This window comes from Enhydra lutris, unplaced genomic scaffold (genome assembly GCF_002288905.1).
Source record: "Enhydra lutris kenyoni isolate GAN:26980312 unplaced genomic scaffold, ASM228890v2 scaffoldscaffold16, whole genome shotgun sequence".
Classification (NCBI taxonomy): domain Eukaryota; kingdom Metazoa; phylum Chordata; class Mammalia; order Carnivora; family Mustelidae; genus Enhydra; species Enhydra lutris.
Genome location: NW_019154100.1, coordinates 17,712,253 through 17,735,838, shown reverse-complemented (window position 1 = coordinate 17,735,838; position 23,586 = coordinate 17,712,253). Strand labels below are relative to the sequence as shown.

At 38.7% G+C, this 23,586-nt stretch overlaps 1 protein-coding gene across 1 annotated transcript in view; it reads left to right on the top strand.

Annotated features, from left to right (window-relative positions):
• LOC111147336 (isoprenoid synthase domain containing) overlaps positions 1-23,586 on the top strand; it is a 323,058-nt gene that overhangs the window by 3,904 nt on the left and 295,568 nt on the right. The window contains exon 2 of the mRNA XM_022503328.1: positions 14,970-15,246. Within this exon, the coding sequence (XP_022359036.1) occupies positions 14,970-15,246 (277 nt within the window). The remainder of the gene's footprint in view (positions 1-14,969; positions 15,247-23,586) is intronic.

Here is a 23,586-nt window from a genome sequence, read left to right as displayed (position 1 = left end):
TAGATGAATTAGAAATCTGTTTTATTGATTTATATGTGTTTGTCTTAAGTAAACTCTGATTTTTGTGGTTGAGTTGGGTTGCTTTCTTGACACTTGGAAAATCAGTGCAAGTCCAATTTTAGCAAATTAGACTTCATGGTATGAGTGTGTGTGTGTGTGTGTATGTGTGTGTGTTGATTTTGTTTGGTTTAGTCTGCGTTTTTAAATTGAGGCATAATTGACATATTACCTTCAGGTGTACAAAGTAATAATTCTATAATTCTGTATATTTTTTTTGGTTTTTTAAATCCATTTTTCATTACAAGTGTAATTTTACTATTTTTTAAAATTATTTTTTTAAAGATTTTATTTATTTATTTGACAGAGATCACAAGTAGGCAGAGAGGGAGGGGGAGGCAGGCTCCCTGCTAAGCAGAGAGCCCGATGTGGGGCTCGATCCCAGGACCCTGAGATCATGACCTGAGCTGAAGGCAGAGGCTTTAACCCACTGAGCCACCCAGGTGCCCCACAAGTGTACTCTTTAATACCCATGACCTGTTTCACTTATTCTCCAACCCACCTCCTCTCAGGTAACCATCAGTTTGTTCTCTATAGTTAAGAGTCTGTTCTTGTTTTGCCCTTCTCTTTTTTCTTTTTGCTTGTTTGTTTCTTACATTCTACTTATTTATTTATTTTTTTAAGATGTTATTTGTTTATTAGAGAGATGGAGAGAGAGCACAAGAGGCAGAGCAGCAGGCAGAGGGAGAGGGAGAAGCAGGCTCTCCGCTGAGCAGGGAGCCCAATGCGGGGCTCTATCCCAGGACCCTTGGATCATGACCTGAGCCAAAGACAGAGGCTTTAACCAACTGAGCCACCCAGGCACCCTTTACATTCCACTTATGAGTGAAATCATATGGTATTTGCCTTTCTTTAACATAAGTCACTTAGAAATATATTTCACTCTTTAGCTCTGTCCATGTTTTTGCAAAATATCATGATTTCTTTCTTTTTAATGGCTGGTTAATATCCGTGTGTACATGTGTGTGTGTGTGTGTGTGTACCAGTTCATCAGACTGCTTTCATAATTTGGCTATTGTAAATAATGCTGCAGTAGACATAGGGGTGCATGTATCCCTTTGAATTGGTGTTCTTGTTTTTTGGTTGTTTTTTTTTTTTGTCTTTTTTAAAGGTAAATAGCAGTGGTGTGATAACTGGATCATAGTGTAATTTTATTTTTACTTTTGAGGAACCTTCATAGTGTTTTCCACAGTATCTGCCCCAGTTTGCATTCCCACCAGCAGTGTATGAAGCTTCTTTTTCTCTACGTCCTAGTCAGCACTTGATGTTTCTTGTGTTACTAATTTTAACCATTCTGACAGGTGTGAGGTGATATCTTGTGGTTTTGATTTGCATTTTGCAGATGATGAATAATGCTGAGCATCTTTTCGTGTGTCTCTTGGACATTTAAGTGTCTTCCTTGAAGAAATGTGTGTTCATGTCTTTGCATTTTTTAATTAGGTTATTTGTTTTTTGGGTGTTGAATTTTAGAAGTTTTTTATATGTTTTGGATACTAACTCTTCTATTGGTTATGTCCTTTGCAAATATCTTCTCCCTTTCTGTAGGTTGATTTCTGTTTTTTTGTTTAATTTACTTAGGAGGGGAAGAGGAGAGGGGGAGAGAGAATTTTTTTTTTTTAAAGATTTTATTTATTTGACAGAGATCACAAGTAGGCAGAGAGGCAGGCAGAGAGAGAGGAAGGGAAGCAGGCTCCCCGCTGAGCAGAGAGCCCGATGTGGGGCTCGATCCCAGGACCCTGGGATCATGACCTGAGCCGAAGGCAGAGGCTTTAACCCACTGAGCCACCCAGGCGCCCCAGGGAGAGAGAATATTAAGCAGGCTCCACACCCAGCCCAGAGTCAACTTGGGCCTCGATCCCAGGACTGTGAGATCATGACCTGAGCTGAAATCAAGAGGTGGACTGTTAACTGAGCCACAACTTTTAGGTTTGTTGGTTGGTTGCTTCTGAGTTGAAACTTTTTATTTTGATGTAGTCCCTCAACTCAGCAGATATGAGTAGAATAGTGTTGCCATGGCCACTATCAGATTACTGCCTGTACTCTGTTCAAGGACTTCTGTGGTTTCAGATCTCACATTAGGTCTTTAATCTATTTTGAGTTAATTTTTGTGTATGGTGAAAGTGGTCCAGTTTCATTCTTCAGCATTCCCAACATCGTTTGTTGAAGAGACTGTCTTTTGCCCATTATATATTCATTCATCCTTTGTCAAAGATTAATTGACCATGGAATTGCGGGTTTATTTTGGATATTTTCTATTTTATTGATCTATGTGTGTTTTTATGCCACAACTATACTGTTTTTTTTTTTTATTCCTTTATTTTTTTTTTAATTTTATTTTTTTAAGAAATTTGTACACCCAGCATGGAGCTCACACTTATAACCCCAACATTAAGAGTCACATGCTCCAGCAGTTGAGCCAGCCAGTTGCCCCCATACCCTTAATTACTACCACTTTGTAATATAACTTGAAGTCTGGAATTGTGATACCTCCAGTTTTGTTTTTCAAGATGCTTTGACTATTTGGGGTCTTTTTCGGTTCCATATGAATTTGAGGATTGTTCTAGGTCTGTGAAAGATGCTGTTGATATTTTGATAGGGATTGCATTAAATCTGTAGATGGCTTTGGGTAATCTAGACATTTTAACAGTATTTGTTCTTCCAATCCATGAACACAGAATGTCTTTCCATTTCTTTGTGTCCTCTTGAATTTCTTTCACTAGTGTTTTTTCAGAGTACAGGTCATTCACCTCTTCAGTTAAGTTATTCCTAGATCTAAAGCTGTGGCTAGGACTTCCAGTACTGTGTTGAATATCAAACCACTCTTGCATCCCAGACATAAACCCCACTTGATAATGGTGTGTGATTTTTAAAAATACATTGTTGGATTTTGTTTGCTAGTATTTTGAGGGTTTTTGCATCTATATTCATGAGAGATACTGCCCTGTACTGTTTTCATGGTGTCTATATCTGGTTTTGGTATCAGGGTGATAATGGCCTCATAGAATGAATTTGGAAGTATTCCTTCCTCTTGGATTTTTTTGAAATACTTTGAGAAGAATAGGTATAAAGTAGAATTTGCCTGTGAAGCCATCTGGTTCTGGACTTCCATTTGGGAGTTTTTTTGATAATGGTTAACTTCCATTGCTGGTGGTTGGTCGGTTCAAAATTTCTATTCCTGCTTTAGTTTTGGGAGGTTATATGTTTCTAAGAACTGATCCGTTTGTTCTAAGTTGTTCAATTTGTTGGCATATCAGTTTTTATGATCTTTTAAAATTACTTGTATTTCTGTGGTATTATTTCTCCTCTTTCATTAGTAATTTTGTTAGGGTTCTTTTTGTTTTGTTTTTTAATCTTCAGTGAGTCTTGCTGAAGGTTTATTTTGTTTATTTTATTTTTTTCCAAAGAACCGGCTCCTGGTTTCATTGATGCATTTTATTTTTGTTTTTTTTTTAAAGTTTCTATAGTATTTATTTCTTCTCCTGTCTTTATTTCCTTTTGCTAGATTTAGGTTTTGTTTGTTCTTCCTCTAGGTCCTTTAGGTGTAAGGTAGGTTTTTTTGAGATTTCTCTTGCTTCTTGAGGTAGGCCTGTATTACTAGAACCTTCCCTGTTAGAACAGCTTTTGCTGCATCTTAAGGATTTTGGATCATTGTGTTTTCATTTCCATTTGTTGTCATCTACTTTTTAATTTATTTCCTGGTTGACCCATTCATTGTTGTGTAACATGTTATTTAATCTCTATGTGTTTGTGGTCTTGCCAGATTTTTTTCTTGTGGTTGTTTACCAGTTCCATAGTATTGTCAGAGAAGATGCATATTATAACTTCAATCTTTCTGTGTTTGTTGAGGCTTGTTTTAAAGCCTAATATGTGATCTATTCTGGAGAATGTTCCATGTTCTCTTGAAAAGTTTGTGTATTCTGTTTTAGGATGGAATGTTCTGAATATGTTAATTTCATCTGCTTCAGTGGGTCGTTAAAAGCCCCTCTTTCCTTATTTTTGGATTATCTGTCCATTGATGTCAGTGTGGTGTTGAAGTCCCCTATTACTATTGGTTATTTCCTTTATGTTCATAATTATTTTATGTATTTGGGCACTCCCTTTTGGGTGCATAAATATTATAATTGTTATGTTTTTGTTGGATAGTCCCCTTAATTATTATATAGTGCCCTTCTTTGTCTCTGTTATAGTCTCTGTTTTGAAGTCTGTATTGTTGGATACAAGTATTGCTTCCCTGGCTTTCTTTTGGCATCTCTTTGCATGATAAATGTTTCTTCATCTCCTCCCTGTCAGTCTGCATGTGTGTTTAAGTCTAAAATGAGTGTTTTATAGGTGGCTGGTAGATGATTCTTATTTTTTATCCACTATGTCACTGTATGCCTTTTGTTTGGACCATTTAGTTCATTCATGTTCAAAATAATTACTGATAGATAGTATTTGTTGCCATTTTGTTACTCGTTTTGTGGTTGTTTCTACAGATTTTCTCTGATCCTTCTCTTGCTGTATTTCATGGTTTGTTGGCTTTCTTTGGTGATACACTTGGATCCCTTTCCCTTTTTTCTTTGCATACATATTACCTGTTTCTGATTTGTGGTTACCATTAGGTGTGTGTTTAACATCTGTGTATAGCAGTCTATACGAAGTTGATGGTCACCTAAGTTTAAATCCATTCTTTACTCCTCTTTTCCTATGTTTTAGGAAAAATGTGTATTGTGTAATATTTTACATCCTTTTTCCCCATTAATGCAATGTTTAATTTATACACTCATGAATTAAGTAGAATACATCAGACAGCAAATTTTGAAATTTTAAAATCACCACTGAAGGGCCACGTAACATGGGAGATTTTGCTAACATGATCTCCTATACTGCTTATAAGTCCATCAAGCAGCTACTGGTTTCCAGGGGAGGAGAGGGAGGCCAGAAGAATCCAGGTGACTTTGGCCAAGGGGTGCTAACCAGTTGTTTTCAGTGAGCCACATTGCCATCAAAAGTCAGAAAACACTCTGAAGACAAGGAAAAGCAGAGAACAAAGTTGTGCTGATTATGAAAATCATCCCCACAGATAGTAATATGGTGTGATGTTGTGACTAAAAACTGAGAACACTGAATCTTAATCTCAATCTGTGAATAAATCACAATGGAATGTTTAGACAACTCTCTGCCATTTCAAATTCTGAATGCTTTGGGGAGGGATCTTTTTGCATTTCTATGGCCATTATAGAAAATCTTGGTATTTGGTTGGGGCATAGAGTTCCTAAAAGCAAAAAATCCCCCCCCCTTTTTTTGTTTGTTTGCTAGGAGAGGGAGTTGGGGGGCAGATGTTGTTAATATGCAAATCTTCAACAGAATGGCAATGGGCATAACTAGTTAAGCATACTTTTACTGGCAAGGGGAGAGTTTTTTTTGTTTTGTTTTGTTTTTAAAGATTTTATTTATTTATTTGACAGAGAGAGAGATCACAAGTAGACAGAGAGGCAGGCAGAGGGGGAAGGGGAAGCAGGCTCCCTGCTGAGCAGAGAGCCCGATGCGGGACTTGATTCCAGGACCCTGAGATCATGACCTGAGCCGAAGGCAGCGGCTTAACCCACTGAGCCACCCAGGCACCCCAAGGGGAGAGTTTTTAAGTGTTTTTATGTGCTGGATACATTCCCCCCTCCCCCCAGATTTTCAATTTCTTCTTGAGTGAGTTTTTGTTCTATTTTTAATATATAATATATTATTTGTTTGAGGGGTATGGGTCTGTGATTCATCAGTCTTACACAATACACAGCACTCACTACAACACATACTCTCCCTAATGTCCATCACCCAGCTGCCCCATCCCCCCACTCCCCTCCCCTCCAGCAACCCTCCGTTTGTTTCCTGAGATCACAAGTCTCTTATGGTTTGTCTCCCACTACATCCTTTTATTTTATGAATCCCTTGACTATTTTTTTGTTTTTTTTTGTTTTTGTTTTTTTTACAGTAAAAGTTATTTTTATTAATTTATTGTTTACTTTTCATACTCCAACTTATGATCTTCCTTTTCACCTGGAGCCCTTTTAATATTTCTTGTAGTGCTGGTTTAATGGTCTTGAACTCCTTTAGCTTTTATCTGAGTAACTCTTTCTCTTTTTTTCTCTGGATAGACTTCCTGGGTAGAAGATTCTTGGTTGCTGATTTTTCCCTTCCCACACATTGAATGTATCCTGCCACTGTGATCCACCACAATATTAATATAGCCTCAAAGTTTCTACTGAAAAATCCCCTGATAGCCTTATGGGTTTTCCTTTGAATTTAACTTTCTTCCTTAGCTGCTTTAAAATTTTTTTCCTTTCCCTACTTTTTGTAGTATACTTTTAAAAAAATCTTTAAAATTACATTTTACTTACTATATGTTTTGATGTGGATGTACTTGGGTTGAATTTTTTTGGGTGGGGGCATGGATCTCTGTGCCTCCTGGATCTGGATGGGTTTCTTTCTTCAGGTAAGGTAAGTTTGCAGCTATTATTTATTGAAATAAATTTTCTGCCCCCGTACCTCTCTCTCATGCAAGATCCCTGTAATGCAGATATTATTATGCTTGGTGTCACAGAGTTCCCTAAGACTGTTCTCAATTTGCATAATTCTCTTTCCTCTACTTTGCTCGGATTTGGTTATTTATGTTCCATTACTCTTCCACGTTCGTAAATTATTTCTCTACTTCATACAGCCTGCTATTTACTCCAAGTGTATTTTTAGTTTCACTTACTGTGTTCTTGATCTCTGATTGGCTCTTTTTTATCTGTTCATGGTCTCACTGATGTCTTCCACTCCTCTCTCAAGTTCAGCAGGTATTTTTATGATCAGTACTTTAAATTCTCTTTTAGTCCTGTTACTTAAATCTGTTCTGGTTTGGTTTCTTGCTGTGGTTTCATCCTGTTCTTTCATTTGGGAAATATTGCTGTGTCTGCTCATTTTGTCTGAATTTCTGTGTCTTTTTCTCTGTGTTAGGAAAGTTAGTTACTTCTTTTGCTCCTAATAATAGTAACCTTATTAAGGAGAGGTCTTATAGTGCCCTGTTTCCTTATAGTGTTCCCTGTTTCCCAGGTCCTGGTGCTTCAGAAACTGTCTCCTATGTGTGTCGTGTGTGCTCTGCTGTTGAATCTTAGCTTCTTTTTCCTTCAGTTGTCTCCAGAGGCCCTCTCTGCCTGTCATGGGCAGCAAGGTGTGCAGTGGTTGGCTTGTGAATTGAGGCTTGCTCCTGCAGGAACTGAGGTCGAGATGGGGTGTTGGCAGGGTTTGTACTGGTCTTCTGGGGGAGGGGCTGCCACAGTGGGATGAAGTAAGAATGATTGGAAAATGGTGGGTCTGCTGAAATGTGTTGGGGTGGCTTGACATGGTGGGGCTTTGGGCAAGCAAGTTAGAGTCTGGGGATTTTTAAAAATTCTAGGTTTTAAGTCCTGGTTTTAAGAACTGAGAGAAGTTGGGCCATTTCACATTCAAAGGCAAGTAGTGAAGAGATGCATCCTCCCATTGCATGGGTTGCTGTCGTGAAATCTGTTTTTTACCCTTCTCAGTGCCACCAGCTCCCTCCCTACTACAGGCAGCATGGTTCCTTTTGCTCTCAGACTGTGTTGGCCCTTCTTACCTTTGCTGTGGCCTCTTCCCTGCCTTTAGTTGTGAAATTTGTTCTGCCAGCTTTCCAGTCACTTCATGGGTCATTTACACTGATTGGGTTGTCAACTAGTTGTATTTGTGGGATGAGGTGAGCTTAGGATTCTCCTACTCTACCATCTCCTCAGATGATAGGTGTATTTGTGTAAGTTGATGAATTCATGGCTTATTAGACTTTCTGACTTACTGGATTGTCTCTAATTTTTTATTTTTTGTGTACTTATTCTATCATACTCTTTCTGAAAACCCCTGTAAATTCCATGGGAACAAAATAGAAGAGAAACACATAAATGTAAATTTAAATGAGCGGTATTAATTGCTGGAGTTGAGCTGACAGTTGGAATGGAGTAGGGAAGACTGGAGAAATCTCTAGACAGGATTGACAGGTTTTAGTGACTAATTGGATTAAGATTCAGAAAGAAAAGGGCACTCTAGATAATTATAGTTGAATGAGCATGTTCAAATACATGAATTTGACATTAAAGAATTTTCTTAATGCTTCATTAAGAAAGGGGTCAAATCTGAATCAAGGGAAGCAAGCAATAGGCCTATATTATGTATTAAAAATACAATAGAACTGTGTTTTGTGTAGGTCAGATGACTAGATGTTTTTGTTAAATTCCCAGTGGGAAGGCCCTCATGGGGCTCCTTCAAGAAGAGATTAGGACTGGTAGGTTGGGCTTGACACCTAGGAATCCTTCATGGGCCATCATAAGGAAACCTGACCTTTTGAGGGCAGTTAGGAACCAGCCCCTTCACATCCGTTCTATACTTTGTGGCTAAAATATGAGGGTGGGTATGGAGGGATGTAAATCTACCAGTTATGGCCACAGGACAGTCCACTGGCCTAATTTCTGTGAACACTGTCATGGCAGTCAGCCACAATTGCCACTGTCCCTCGGGACTAAATACCTGCAGCCTGGTAAGAACCCTTTAGAGGATTTAATAGGACCTGATTTTCCATCTGTTTATTTAAAAAGCATTTGTTTAAATCTTCTGATTTCAACTGATCATATTAAACTGCCCAAGCAGAATACTCAAAGTGATTTTTTACAAAACAAGAGACGAGCCGAAAAACAAGAAAACAAGAGAGCCGAAAATTTTCCTCAAAATGTCTATAGGTGTAATGGAGCTCAAGGTTAGATTTGTAAGTGCCCGTGGAATGTGCTAGGAAGGAAATAAGAGAACTTGATAAAATCCGTCTATAGGAGTTTAGTGTGGACTTGCCTTCAGCTGAGGAAGTCAACCTCATTCATTTATTCAGCAAATATTTGTTTGGTAGGCACTGCGTGAGGTAGTTAAGGTTTTTCTCAGTCCCATAATTCTGCATTAGTAAACTTTAATGCTGTAAAAGACTCTTAATTCTATAACTAGAAAAGAATGTGAATAAATCCTTTGAAATATAAACAGTACTTAAAAAGGCTTGTAAGTGCTGGGAGTATGCTTGGTTGCTGAACAAAATAGCATAACAATGTCATCTCTTGAGAATGGTTTAAAACTATGTCTTTTAAAATTTTTTATTGTGACTTGTTTAAAAGAATATTTTGCATGATGACTCCATTAAACATGTGTTTAAATACACATATGTGCACATATTTGAAAGGCTTTCAAGAAGGCCTATCCTTACTATTTACTATGCATTCTAACTTGACGGTTCTGTTAATTTCTATTTCATTTAACCAAAAATGTTAATCTAAACTCACTAAATAGACACACTAATAGGCCTTATTCTGAGAAAGACTAGTTTAAAACACTTTGCTCGGGGCACCTGGGTGGCTCAGTGGGTTAAGCTGCTGCCTTCAGCTCAGGTCATGATCCCAGCGTCCTGGGATTAAGTCCTGCATCGTCCTGGGATTAAGTCCTGCATAGGGCTCTCTGCTCAGCAGGAAGCCTGCTTCTCCCCACCCACCCCCCCCCCCCCCCCCCCGCCCCCGCCACTCTCTCTCTGCCTACTTGTGATCTCTTAGTCTGTCGAATAAATAAAATCTTTAAAACACTTTGCTCTTTAGAGTATCCTACAACTTTTGGAAATAGTCAAAGGCTATGGGTATATCTAATTATTTACATCTATTTTGACTGGCTTTGTTTGGAAATTAATTATTTTATAGCTCTTTGAAGGCATTCTTGTAAAATTGGAATGTGTCTTTGGGAGTTCATTAATTCATTGACTCATTGTGCAGATATTTGAATGACTATTTAGTCTAGTAATGTCTCGTCTATCTCCTTCTTATTCAATATTAAGATTTAATTGAGAGTAATTTTTGTGAAAAAAAGCAACATGAGGCCTTTACAGTTGCTTTGGAGCTATTTTTATGGTAAAATTCACTATGAAAAGAGATGAACAGCATAAGGTACAAGTTAAGCTCTTGACTATAGAACAGTCTTGCCTACTGATTAACGAGCATGTACTTAAAGGTTCTCTAAAAAAATGAAACCAAAAACTTTAATGTGATGTCATATTAATAAACTGAAACATATTTGATCACTGTTAATAATTCTTTCCTCTAAACTCAGACAAATCATAGACCATTATGTCAAATACTTTAAATGAATCCATGAATAGAAAAAAAGCTTAAGCATGTAAACTAATAATTTATTCCTTTCTAATTATTTAAGTCTTCTCTATTCATGGATTCACTTAACAGATATTTAGTAACATATGGTCTGTGAGGTCAGGAATTCTGCCAGTCTTGGTTCATTATTATATCACAATTGTCTAGTATACTGCCTGGAAAATGTTAGATGTTTATTTTGCTTGAAGTACAGGAAATTACAGGAAACTCGACATTTTGACCACAAATGCAATAATATTATATGGTTCATCACTAATAAGATGAACGAAGTGCTAGAGACACAGTAGATGTGGACATACTCTTTTTGCTCCTGGATTTTGCCACATCCTTCTCAGAGACTATTAGTACATTGGCAGTAGTATGTGCTCCAAATTCAGACCTGGGTCCACCCAGGTCCTTTCATTTCTTAAGTGTGAGATTATGGTCAGGCCACTGCTTCTGTGCCATCTATAAACTGGTGATAATAGTGACTTCTTGCAATCAGATAGATTTTGCAGGCTAGTACTCTACACAGTATGTGTCACCTAGCAAACCATCAGTCGTCGTTGCTGTTAATATTACTAATACTAATTGGTATAGAATGTGCCAAGCTATAAGGCGTAGGCTCTGTTTTCTATAAGTTGGCTTCTTAGTGAGGGAGATAGAAAAGGCAAACTGTACAGTATGATACTAAGTGTCTCTAGCAGTAAGAGTACACTGGGAGGGGAGACCAGGGATGCTGCCCCCAGAATGACTACTCAAGCTTTCTAGGGGAAGCCATATCTGAACTGATAGGTGAACAAGTGGGACTGAGCCTCCCACTCTCCTCCCAACCCAGGATTGGTGATAGGTGTGCTGGGAAGTGAAGGAGGTAGTATAAGCAAAGACTTGCGTGTGTGAGAAAATGCCCTCTGAGTAAGAGGGGTATGGGGAAGATGAAGTGGTGTAGGGATAAGTGGACTGAGGTCAGATTTTGAAGGGCCCAGCTCAAAAATGAGCAGGGGGTGACCTTCAGTTTGCGTGTGAGAAAAATCCTCCGGGAGTGGTGAGAATGGGTTGTGTTGGGATAAGATGAGAGGAAGATAAGCTAAGAGAATGGTGCAATAAACAGGGATTAAGTGCCTTGATCACAGCTGTGTCTGTGAAGACAGAATCTTGGGAAGCTCCACATTTAGGGGACACGAACTGTCACTTGTCACTTGCAGAGGGGCTTTAAGTACAGTGTAAATTCTAAACTGGTAAGTATGCTGTGATCAGTTAGGTTTGCAAGGGAAGGAATGGGGGATGGATGGGCTACAAACTGAAGAGCAACCCACACTGAGTCTTTTTCCCTAATTCTTTCTATTGCCTGCCCATAATAATCCATATGCGACTCTGGTATTCTGTGAATATTACTGCATTGTCTTAGTTTACTTGTGATTGAAATTCCCCACAGTGTCTAACAAAACATGAGTAACCCTGGCCTTAGAGCAGCCTAATGTTCTAGAAATGAAGGTAAGGATTCAAATGACTCAAAATGCAACCACATCACATAGGGAAATTTAAGCTCATTACTGAGTTTTTGGAGCTAACCAGGTTACTGAAGAGCTTCTTGCATTTTCATAACCCTTGAGACAATACTGTGTTGTCAGATTTACACTCTTTCTGGTAGATAAGACTGACCATGGTCATTTACCAAGAGATTAGTGTTTATTTGGTACTAGGTGAAAAGCAATGGGCAAAACAGATGTTGTCCCTGCCATCATGGAACCTACCTTCTGGAAGATGGAATGTCTTCTTTTGATGAAGAATGGTAAAACTATTTAAAGTACTGAGCATCATGCCTATATCATATTATAATTATTTCCCATTTAAGCGATAGTAGAGGAGGAGGACTTACAGGAGGTTAAAACTTGACTAAGGCTCAAACCATAGTAAATGGTTAATCTAGGTTAGCTATTTAATATTCTGTCATAATTGATTTGTTTTGCCAATCTTACTAGGTTATTATCTCTAATTTATCTCTTCAATGCTATCTACAAGCTCAATTTGGTAGTCGGCTGTAATCACTGTATTCCCTAGAATGCAGCAGCAGCTCCCTTCTATCTGGTCTACTTGCATCCTTTCTCTCTACTAAATCTCTTCTCCACCTTGCAGCAAAAGTAAAATTGAGGCTCCTAAATTCATTTACTATTGCTGCTGTTAAAAGAAAAAAACAGTCCATGAACTGAGTGGCTTAAAGCAACATGAATTACCTTGCACTTCTGTTAAATCAGAAGAGTCGAAAGTTTGAAATAGGTTTCACTGGGCCAAAACTTAAAGGTGTTGGCAGTGCTGCGTTCATTCTGGAAACTCTAGGGACAATCCATTTACTTGCCATTTTCTAGTTTCTGGGGGTCATTCACATGAACTTGTGGTGGTCCTCTATCACATTGAGCAGTGCTTCTGTTAATTCCTCTCCTCTTTTGACTCTTCTGCCTCTTGTTCATGTGTAAGGACTCCTATGATTATGTTAGACCTACTCAGGTAGTCCAGAATGATTCTTCCATCTCAAGGTCCTAAACTTAATCACTTCCATGAAGTTCCTTCTCTGTGTAGGGTTATACCTTCACAGGTTTGGGGAATTAGGAGGTGGTCCTCTTTAAGGGGGCCTTTCTGTCCTAAAACAATGTCTAGAACATTTGGGTGGGTGAGCATTTTTTTTTTTTTTAAGGTGTAACTGTCCTTTCCTGCATAAAGGTTTTCTGTGGTTTTCTATTATAACATTAAAACCCATAACATGGGGGCGCCTGGGTGGCTCAGTGGGTTAAAACCTCTGCCTTCGGCTCGGGTCATGATCCCAGGGTCCTGGGATCGAGCCCCACATCGGGCTCTCTGCTCCGCGGGGAGCCTGCTTCCTCCTCTCTCTCTGCCTGCCTCTCTGCCTGCTTGTGATCTCTGTCTGTCAAATAAATAAATAAAATCTTAAAAAAAAAAAAAAACCATAACATGGTCTATGATGTCCCCATGGCCTAGCCCAGTCTTGCTCTTGCCTGGACCTCTAGCCTCTTCATAGGCTTTCCCCCTTGCTTAAAGGATGTGACTCCAGTGGTTTCCTGGCCCTCAGGATGTTGCCATGGCCTTTGCTTCCACCAGCCTTTTGTATCCCTTTCTATTTCCCCTGCCACCATTCACCATCTGGATCCTACAGCAAATTCAGCTTCCTTAGGGAGTATCATCCTGGCCTTCCCTGTGCTGGTCAAAAAGTCCATTTGCTTGCAATCCTGGAGCCTGGCTTTCTTCATAGCACTTGATCACAGCTTGTATTTGTTCTTTGGTGTTCTTTGATCCGTAAACTCTGCAAAGGCAGTGTTTATTTTCATTGTGTACTCAGTGCTGATCATTGATTCAGTGTGCAATAAGTACTTATTAAAGAAATGGACTTAAAATGAAAAGGCAGTGTGCCTATAAAGTAGCTCTTAGTGTGTTCATCTCTGTACTATTGTTGTAGCCACAGGCACAGTGGGGTTTCGGATTATGGAAAGGGTTGATTGAATACCTGAAGATCGGAGTTTAATAATTCAGTAAATCAACTGAATGTTCATGTAAACAAAGTTAATTTCACTAAGTAATTTTCAGACCCTTCCATTTCGTAAAAATGTGCATAAGACTTGAACTATCTAGCATGAACATGTAGCATGTCATAGTCTAAGAGTTCTTCAAAAGATGTTTTTGAGGGGCACCTAGGTGGCTCATTGGGTTAAAGCCTCTGCCTTCGGCTTAGGTCATGATCCCATGGTCCTGGGATCGAGCCCCGTATCGGGCTTTCTGCTTAGCAGGAGGGAGCCTGCTTCCTCCTCTCTCTCTGCTTGCCTCTCTGCCTACTTGTGATTTCTCTCTGTCAAATGAATAAATAAAATCTTAAAAAAAAAAAAAGATGTTTTTGAGTTCTATTAAATTTTAAAGTGACCTTCATTCAGAGTTGATAGCATGGGTCAGAGGCAGTTTGCCTGATTTGGGCCTGTTGGCGGTGGAACATAAGAGCTTAATGACATTAAGCTCTGTTAGCACTGGTGTTCAAGAGAAGTCAGCCAAGATGTAACACAGTTGCCACTCAACACTGTGGACTGTGAGAGCAATAGGTCAGGAAGTCTTTAGGAAAATGTTGTACAATAGAAGAATGGCTCAATACTTTGTATGACTCAATAGGTTAATTCCTTAATTTTATATTTTATTACAAAGTTTATTATTTTGAGTCCCACTTGTATTTATACAGTCTTAGTTGCCCTATTTAAGCTATAATGTTTTACCTTTACCTATGTAGGCAAAGTTTGTGTTAGATAAGTGTTCCAGTTTTTTAAAATAATTTTATGAACTTAGAGACAGACTTTTGAGACTCTTTCTATTCTATTGAACAAATAATTTGGAAAGAATCAATTTAAAGGCCTATTACTGTATTCTTTTTTCTTGATGTACTGATAGTCTAATTCAAACTTAATTACTGAGGAATCTGTATGTGTTGTATGATATCTATATAGACGTAATGTTTTATAGTCCATAGTGAAATTATATCTGTTATTATGTAGAGTATGAAATATTGATCAGCTTCTTTACTAGACCTGATAAAATGCATCAGACTGATTTACTTTAGCGTTCAGTTTTCCATACCCCTAAGAAGTTACAGTAGTACTTATTAGTTCACTTTGTTACTAGCTTAACTCGTATAAGGCCCAGTTTATGTTAAATGTATGCACATTTTTCTTTTAGGGTATCTTGGATAAAAGACATTGTTGTGGCAGTAACTGGAGAGAACATGGAAGCGATGAAAGGTATCATTCAAAAGTACAAGCATCAGCGCATCTCTCTGGTTGAAGCTGGAGTAACCCGCCACAGGTCAATTTTCAACGGGCTAAGAGCACTGGCAGAGGACCAGCCCAACTCTAAACTCTCTAAGCCAGAAGTTGTGATAATCCATGATGCTGTGAGACCATTTGTGGAGGAAGATGTCCTTCTCAAAGTTGTCACAGCTGCTAAGGAACATGGGGTAAGTGGTTAAACTTCTGAAAAAGGATAAAAGGGACAAATACTGTAGTAAGTGTTAACTTGTTGGATTTTGATGAAATCATATTTAGATGTCCGTTTGTTTAAAACAGGCATGTTGACTTAAAGACATAATGTAAAATTTTTTAGGAAGCTTGGCGTATTCTGAGACTGTACTAGAACTTATATTTTCTTAGAGTCCCTCATCGTAACATGAGCTTTTTTACTACATGAAGACATGTAGTAATGTCTTCAGAGTATAGTTGTGAATGTACACTGAAGGAATGAGAAGCATTGTGCACTTACCTGAAAATACCTAAGAAAACTTTCAAGTCTAAGATGCACATAATAATAAAAAATCTGACTCATCACACCCGAATTGTGTTTTGAGTTTTCGGATGTGGTTTACTTTCCAGCACAGATAGCCAGACAAGATTTTCACACCGTTTAAAGTAAAATGTTTTAGGATGACACAGAATTCTGTGTTCAAATTCACCAGAACATAGGATAGCCAAAGCCATATTATAATCTCTAGAACATCTTTGTTTTGTTCTTATATTACTAGATAAAATCCTAAAAATAAGTTAATAGGTTTATAGTCTAAATTGGAGACAGAATGAGAGTTGCTGTACACATTTGGTACAGCATGATAGCAACAGGCTGTGGAGTGGGACACGTGTAGGCCCAGTTCTCAGGCTTTTTAATTAGTGGTATATGAGCACCTTGCGCAACCTCTTCGAGCCCCTTTGCCTTGTAAAAATACAGATGCTAATCCTTGTGGTTTTTTTAGGTGTTGGAAATTAGGTGTTAACTACTCAGTAGAGTGCTAAGTACTTAAAAATGAAAAGGTATTAAGATGAATTACAACATCTAGGATTGTAGACAAATGGAAGGAGTCCTCTAAGCCTTCTTTGCCATGTGGGTGGTGAGTTAAAAATTACCCATCTGGAAAAGATAGTGTGCGATTTCTCTTTAGTTTCCTATATGCAACTGCAGTCTCTTCCTCAGGGAATTGTTGCTAATGTAATCTCCTCTCCCTATAACATGAATTCCTTTTAAACCTGTATAAGAATTCTGTAAATAAACGAAAACCTTTTTCTTCAATGCAACTTAAAAAAGATACATGGAGTGTATCTTGATGGAGTGAAACTTGAGATAGAGGTTATGTTAGGTGATGTCAAAACTGGATCGGGGCTCCTTCCTGTTCTGCAGGCCCCTCAGCCATGCTAGAGGCCATGTGATCAGCTAGAAGTGCCCAGAGAAGGAATGAAGCAGCACAGGATTTAGAACTTTGAGGAATTAGAAACCTGACAAATTCCTTAAGCTCCTAGGGAGCACTAGATAGTTGGGGCAGATAATTAAAAATTTATAGTACCTGGTGAGTATAATTAGATGTCTTTGCCTTTATTACCTTTTGGGCAACTTTCATGCTCACTATAGAAATTACACATTTGGAATTTTTGGTCAGTTACTCTTTTTGAGATCTTATTTCTAAGCTTGTCAGTAAAGTGACAGTTTTGGTAGTAGGTCTGAAACTGAAGAGGACTCTCCTCCTGCTGCAGTTATAAGCCAAGATACCCAGTATAAGTGGTGACTTAATGAGACATTGACATGTACAGAAGTTATTGACTTTTTTGGTTGTAGATTTGTGGAAATTTTTTACTATATTTATAATTAACATTGATCAGAATAACGTATGTACTATGTATATGATTAAAACTTACATGATATTTTTGTGAACTCGCTGAAAATTTAAGAAGCTAGTTTTAAGTGGAATCTTCACAATTTATTTTGGAGCTTTAGAAACCTGGTGTCTCGATGGAATACTATGCAGCCATCAAAAGAAATGAAATCTTGCCATTTGCGACGACGTGGATAGAACTAGAGGGTATCATGCTTAACGAAATAAGTCAATCGGAGAAAGACAACTATCATATGATCTCCCTGATATGAGGGAGAGGAGATGCAACATGGGGGGTTAAGGGGGTAGGAGAAGAGTAAATGAAACAAGATGGGATTGGGAGGGAGACAAACCATAAGTGACTCTTAATCTCACAAAACAAACTGAGGGTTGATGGGGGGAGGGGGGTTGGGGGGGGTGGGGTTATGGACATTGGGGAGGGATATGCTATGGTGAGTGCTGTGAAGTGTGTAAACCTGGCGATTCACAGACCTGTACCCCTGGGGATAAAAATATATTATATGTTTATAAAAAATAAAATTAAAAAAAAAAAACCTGGTGTCTGCTAGAAATAATATCTTGTTTTGATGGTGTTAGGGAATAAATTTCAAGAAAGTAGCGAGTGAGTTTCATACAGATACGTGAAATCCTTAACATGCTTGTGGAGTTAATGAAGGAACCAGGCACATGTTAGAATCGGAGAAGCACACCTTTTTGTGAAGCAATACTAAAATGAACTCACATAGACAAAACTGCATTTTTTTCCCCCATGTGAGGGGTGTCAAACCTCCACTGGGCAGAGTTTATTTGCATTTTATATGCAAGAATGATTTTGCATTGCTGTCAGTTACCTATAACTTGCGAAGGTTGTAAAAGAGCTCAAAGGCAATGGAAGGTTACATTCAACTAATCCAGAAGGGTTGTCTCTAAACAATACATAGTTTTTCACTGAAGATACTCAGTATCTCTTGGTTATCCTAAGTTAGAAAGGTTAGGCTAGTGACCTAACAACCTTATACCCAGGTATTACTTCATGCCAACACTTTCACACTGTTTTAATTTCTAATCGTAAAAACTAAGTGGAGTTGAGACTTGGCACTCGTAGTTGAAGTTTTGTGTTGGAAAGGAATGACACCTTCTTAGCCTATAGGCATTAAATTGCCCAAGACTGGTCTGAATTGGATACCATCCCAAGGCAAGAAAATGGTGAAGACTTCGCTTAGTCAGAGATACTAAACCACTTGTTTTCCATGGCTTCTTTTGAACTAATTCTCCTTTGTTCCCTTAAATTGTGTTGCATAGATTCTTAATGGATTCTCTTTTGTTCTCTTAGCTCTCAACTTTGAGGCTGTACCCAAAGGTCAGACAGCCCCTAGAGGGCATACATGTTAAAGGGAATTGCGAAATTTTAACTTCTTCGTTTAAAATACATTTTCAAATTGGAGATAGATTACCTCAGAATACTAAAATGTCCCAAATTAAGGCTGATAATTGAGTTATCTGCATATAGGAACTCAGAACTGTCACCAGAACTCAGGTTATCTTACCTCCATAAGCTTCGTTTCAGGGTTCCATGGAGGGGAGAAGACTTTAATACAGCTAGCAGGTAAATCCTTTCAGGGTTATTTCTGCCTTTCATGTGATCACTTGCTGGGGTATAAATTTCTAAGTTTATAAGTATTTTCTCTTTCCCAGTACTTTGAAAATATATCATTGTGTCCTTGCTTTAATTTTGCTTGTGAGAAGTCTGTTGACCAGTATACTAGTGTCCCATTACCAGTCTTATTGTGTCCCTTGAAAGTTACCTACATTTTCTGTCAGGCAGAATTTATTGTTATTTATTTTATTCAAGTTTTTGTTTAAATTCCAGTTAACGTACAGTGGAATATTAATTTCAGGTGTAGAATTTAGTGATTCATCACTTCCATACAACACTTGGTGTTTATCATAACAAGCGCCCTCCTTAATCCCCATCACCCACTTACTCCCCCAACCCTCCTCCAGTAACCCTAAGTTTATTCTCTATAGTTAAGAGGCTTTCCTGGTTTGTCTCTTTTCTCCCCCCAGTATGTTCACCTGTTTTGTTTCTAAAATTCCACATACGAGTGAAATCATATGGTATTTGTCTTTGTCTGATTGACTTACTTCACTCTGTATAACACTATCTAGCTTGATCCATGCCCTAGCCAATAGGAAGATTTCTTTTTTTTTTTTTTTTTGGGATGAGTTATACTCCATTGTACATATATACCACATCTTGATCCATTCCTCAGAAGATGGATGTTTGGGCTCTCTCCATAGTTTGGCTATTGATAATGCTGCTATAAACATCAGGATGCATGTTTCCCTTTGAACTTGTATTTTTGTATTCTTTGCGTAAATAACTTGTAGTGTGAGTGCTGAATCCTAGGGTAATTCTATTTTAAACTTTTTCAGGAACCTCCATACTGCTTTTTTAGAGTGTACTAGCTCTAAGAGGTATCCACATTTCTCTGCATCCTTGCCAATACCTGTTGTTTCCTCTGTTGTTAATTTTAGCCATCCTCGCAAGTGTGAGGTGATATCTCCTTATAGATTTGATTTGAATTTCCCTGATGATGAGTGACATCAAGCATCTTTCATGTGTCTGTTAGCCATCTGTATGTCTTCTTTGGACAATATCTGTCCAAACTCTTTATCTCTCCTTCTATTATGAATGATAGCTTTGCTGGATATAGTATTCTTGGCTGCAGATTTTTCCCTTTTAGCATCTTGAAGGTGCCATGCCACTGTCTTCTGGCTTGCCAGGTTTCTGTGTGGAGATCTGTGGCTAGCCTTATGGGTCTTCCTTTGTAAGTTAAGGACGTATTTTGATGATTTGCGATTTTTTTCTTTTTAACTCCATTTTGCAAATTTACAGTATATCCTGATGTGGCATGTTTTTATTGATTTTTAATAAGAATTTTCTGTGTCTCCTGGATTGGGATCTCTGTTTTCTCTCCTGATCAGGGAAGTTTTCAGCTATTTCTTCAAATAAGCCTTCTGCCTCCTTTTCCCGGTCTTCTTCCACTGGGACTCCTATGCTATGAACCTTACTATGTTTGATGGATTTACCGAATTCCCTAAGTCTACTCTTGTGATCCATAATTCTTCTCTCTTTCATTCAACATTGTCTATAACTTTTATCTTCTATATCACTTACTCATTTCTCTGCTTCTTCCATCCTTGTGGTCATTACATCCATTTGGTTTTGAATTTCAGTACTGCTGTTTTAATTTCTACCTGATTGTTTCTTAGCTCCTTTCTTCTCTGTTGTAAGGTTCTCCCTGATGTCTTCCGTGTTTTTCTCAAGCCTAGAGAGTATCCTTATTATGGTTACTTTAAATTCCCCACCAGTCATATTACTTGTATCTGTTTTGATTAGATTTCTGGCCACTACCTTTTCTTGTTCTTCCTTTTGGAATGAATTCTTCCATCTTAGCATTTTTATAGGTCTCTGTCATCTTGTGTGTGTTAGAAAAGCCTGTTATGTTGCTACTCCTGAGAGTAATGTCTTTATGAAGAAGAGATCATATAGTTTCTAGGACCTGGTGCTTCAGGGAGTGTCTCTGGTATGTATTTGATGCTCTGTGCTCTGCTGCTGAGTTTTGGCTGCTCTGACCCTCAGGTCAGTCATCTGCAGAGGCTCTCCTGGCCTGTAGCGGGCAGTGTTAGAACCTTGGCTAGAGTGTGGCAAGTTTAAACTAAATGTGCTCTGGTCTGCTTGTTAAATGAGACCTGATACTACTTCCACTGACACTGAAACCTTGTAGAACTCTATGGTTGGAAGATGTGATATGCACGGATGGAGGGGTGGGCTGTGCTAGTCGTCTGGGGGGAGGGTCTCACCACGATGGGATAGACACAGGTTTTACCTAGAAGGGCAGTCACACCAGAGCCCAGGGGCATGGAATTTGCACAAAGCAGGCTAAACAGCCAGTGTCTGGGCTGGCTGTCCTCAGTAGGTGTCTCTGCATCTATGCAGAGGGGTGGAGGAGGGAAATGGTGCCCACTAACTCCTTTGTCCCTAGAGAGTTTTGGAAACTCTACTTCTCACAGATGCTAGAAGAGCAAACGCTTTTCTTCTTTTGTGCCTTAGATGATCCTCAAATCATGCAGTATTCCCCAGGGTTGTCTCCAGCAGCAGGGCAGTGCCCTGGGGCTCTATTCCAGCCTGACCTCTAAAAAAGTCAACTTTGAGCCCCCGCGGGTTGTAAAAACTCCACAGACAATCAGCCTGTATAGTTTTTCCAACCAGTGGCTTTTGGGAAATATTCTCCTCCTGCATTCCCCTCTGCAATCTTGTCTCTCTCTTTGAGCTCCCTCTGTGACCAGGGCTCCCTCACCTCTACAGTACTTATGAAGCGTTTCTTCCCAAATGACATCTCCACACTGTGTGCTTTCCTCAGTGTGGCCTCGTCTCTGACTCTAGTGGTGCAGTTGTTCTGTCAGTAATCAGGTCTATTTCTTGGGCATTCAGAACGATTTGGTAAGTATCTAGTTATGTTAGAGGGATGAGGAAAGTCTAGGGTCCTCCCAACCCATTGCTGTCTTAGCTGTGGAGTGTCTGTCAGGTGGATTTTAAAGTCCCTTATTTTTCTCAGGTAATGTGCACTCCCTCTAATATGTGACTAGATAAGAATTTTTTTTGTCTCTTGCTTTGGATTTATTCAGGAGTTTTGATTTATATCTTACCATTTCTAGAAACCTCTGTACCATTATCCTATAAATATTGACCTTGCCCCATTGCTCACCCTACAGCTTTATCTTTTACTTCTACATCACTGTATATATGGTAAACCTTACCCTGTCCTCTTGCCACCTGTGTGTGTGTGTGTGTGTGTGTGAGAGAGAGAGAGAGAGGGTGGTTTCTTCTGGAGAACTTCAATTTTCATTTTTTCAGCCCTAATGTAATCTCTTGTTGAAGTAGTCTTCAATTAAAAATTCAATTTCTAGAAGTTTGACTCAGTCCTTTTCAAATGTTATTGGCCTCTTTTTTCTTAGGATTATGTATTCTGTTTTTCAGTGTTTAAAGATGAATATTTAATACATTATAGCTAATGTAATTTTTTGTAGTTTTTCACTTCATTTGTTCACTTGTGATTTGTTTTGTCCTCTGTTCAGTAAACTGTATTGTAGGCCCAGGTTTGGCAAGACAATGTAAGTAGGAGTCCTTTGGACATGGGATGAGGATGTGTTTCTGGAACAGATTTGTGTTGGTTCTGCTGGGGATCCCAAGGGCTTTACCATTTAGGGATCTCTTTATGTTAATTTTTGGCTTGAGGTTTTATCCATCTTATGCTAATGTTAAGCCGAAATGTGAACTCACATCAAATTAAGGTAACAGGGAGATTCCCCTCCCTGTCAGAATCCCAGCCAGGACAGCAGAGAATTCTGTGCAGTGTTACCACACTGGATACTTGTACTTTGGGTGGTTTACCTTTTAAATGGTTACATGCATCTTTATGTGAGGACCACAGTTCTAACTGGCCAAGCATGGGCTCAAAATGTCAGTCCTCATTCCTTCTCATTTGTTTAAACTAAAGCCTCTTACTAACCTAAAGCATCTCTGCTATTTTCCTTGGATTCTGGCTCTGAGGTTAGTCCTAGGGACTTATCCAGTGAATCCTCATTCTGAAAAACTTTGTAAAAAAACCTTTAAAAGTCACACTGGGAAAAAAAAAAAAAAAGTCACACTGGGGAAAAAAGCTGTTAGTAACATTTCTCCTGAACTACTTAAATAGCAAGATGTTTTGCAAGATAATTTGTCAGCCATTCTGCTGAAAGTACAAGAGTTTTACTAAGTATAAATTACTTGTATATTTCTGAATAATTAAAAGTCCAGAGGTGAAAAAGCAGTAACAAGGACATTGTTTTAAGAGAGATGTTGGCAGGGGTGCCTGGGTAGCTCAGTGGGTTAAAGCCTCTGCCTTCGGCTCAGGTCATGATCTCAGGTTCATGGGATCAAGCCCTGCATTGGGCTCTCTGCTCAGCAGGGAGCCTGCTTCTCCCTTCCTCTCTCTCTGCCTGCCTCTCTGCCTACTTGTGATCTCTGTCAAATAAATAAATAAATAAATCTTAAAAAAAAAAAAAGATCTTGGCAAAGGTAAAATAAGTTGGAACACAGATATGTGAGAGAATCATGTTAGGACTTCTAAGCTAGCTATCATATTCGAAGAACTGCCCGGAATAACATGAATATGAAAATGACAGTGTATCAAGGAAGCAACCTCCTCGAGATGTGCTCCTGAGGGAAGACACTTCCTTAATTACTTGCATGAATTTAAACCCTCTGTTTTTGTATCTCTAATCATGTTTCATCTTCTCCTCCCTAATCAGCTTCTGACAATAACAGTCACATTTATTGCTCCTGCTTTTGCACCTTCAGTTTATTCCTCTGTGCACAGCAATCTGGTGTTTTTCTTCTCTGACTGCTCTGTCCAAACTCACCTGTGGCTTTTCAATTCCCAAATTAGATATGCATTTTTAGTCTGTTGTAAAATAAGGAACTTGACTGGCTTTTATACTTGGTTCCTTGTAGGGTGAATGGAAATAACTGGGATTTTCTGAGTATTAGGATGGTCGTTATTTTTTATGAGCCCCATTGCACTCCCCTGAGTTTATGCTAATGAGATCACTCAGGAT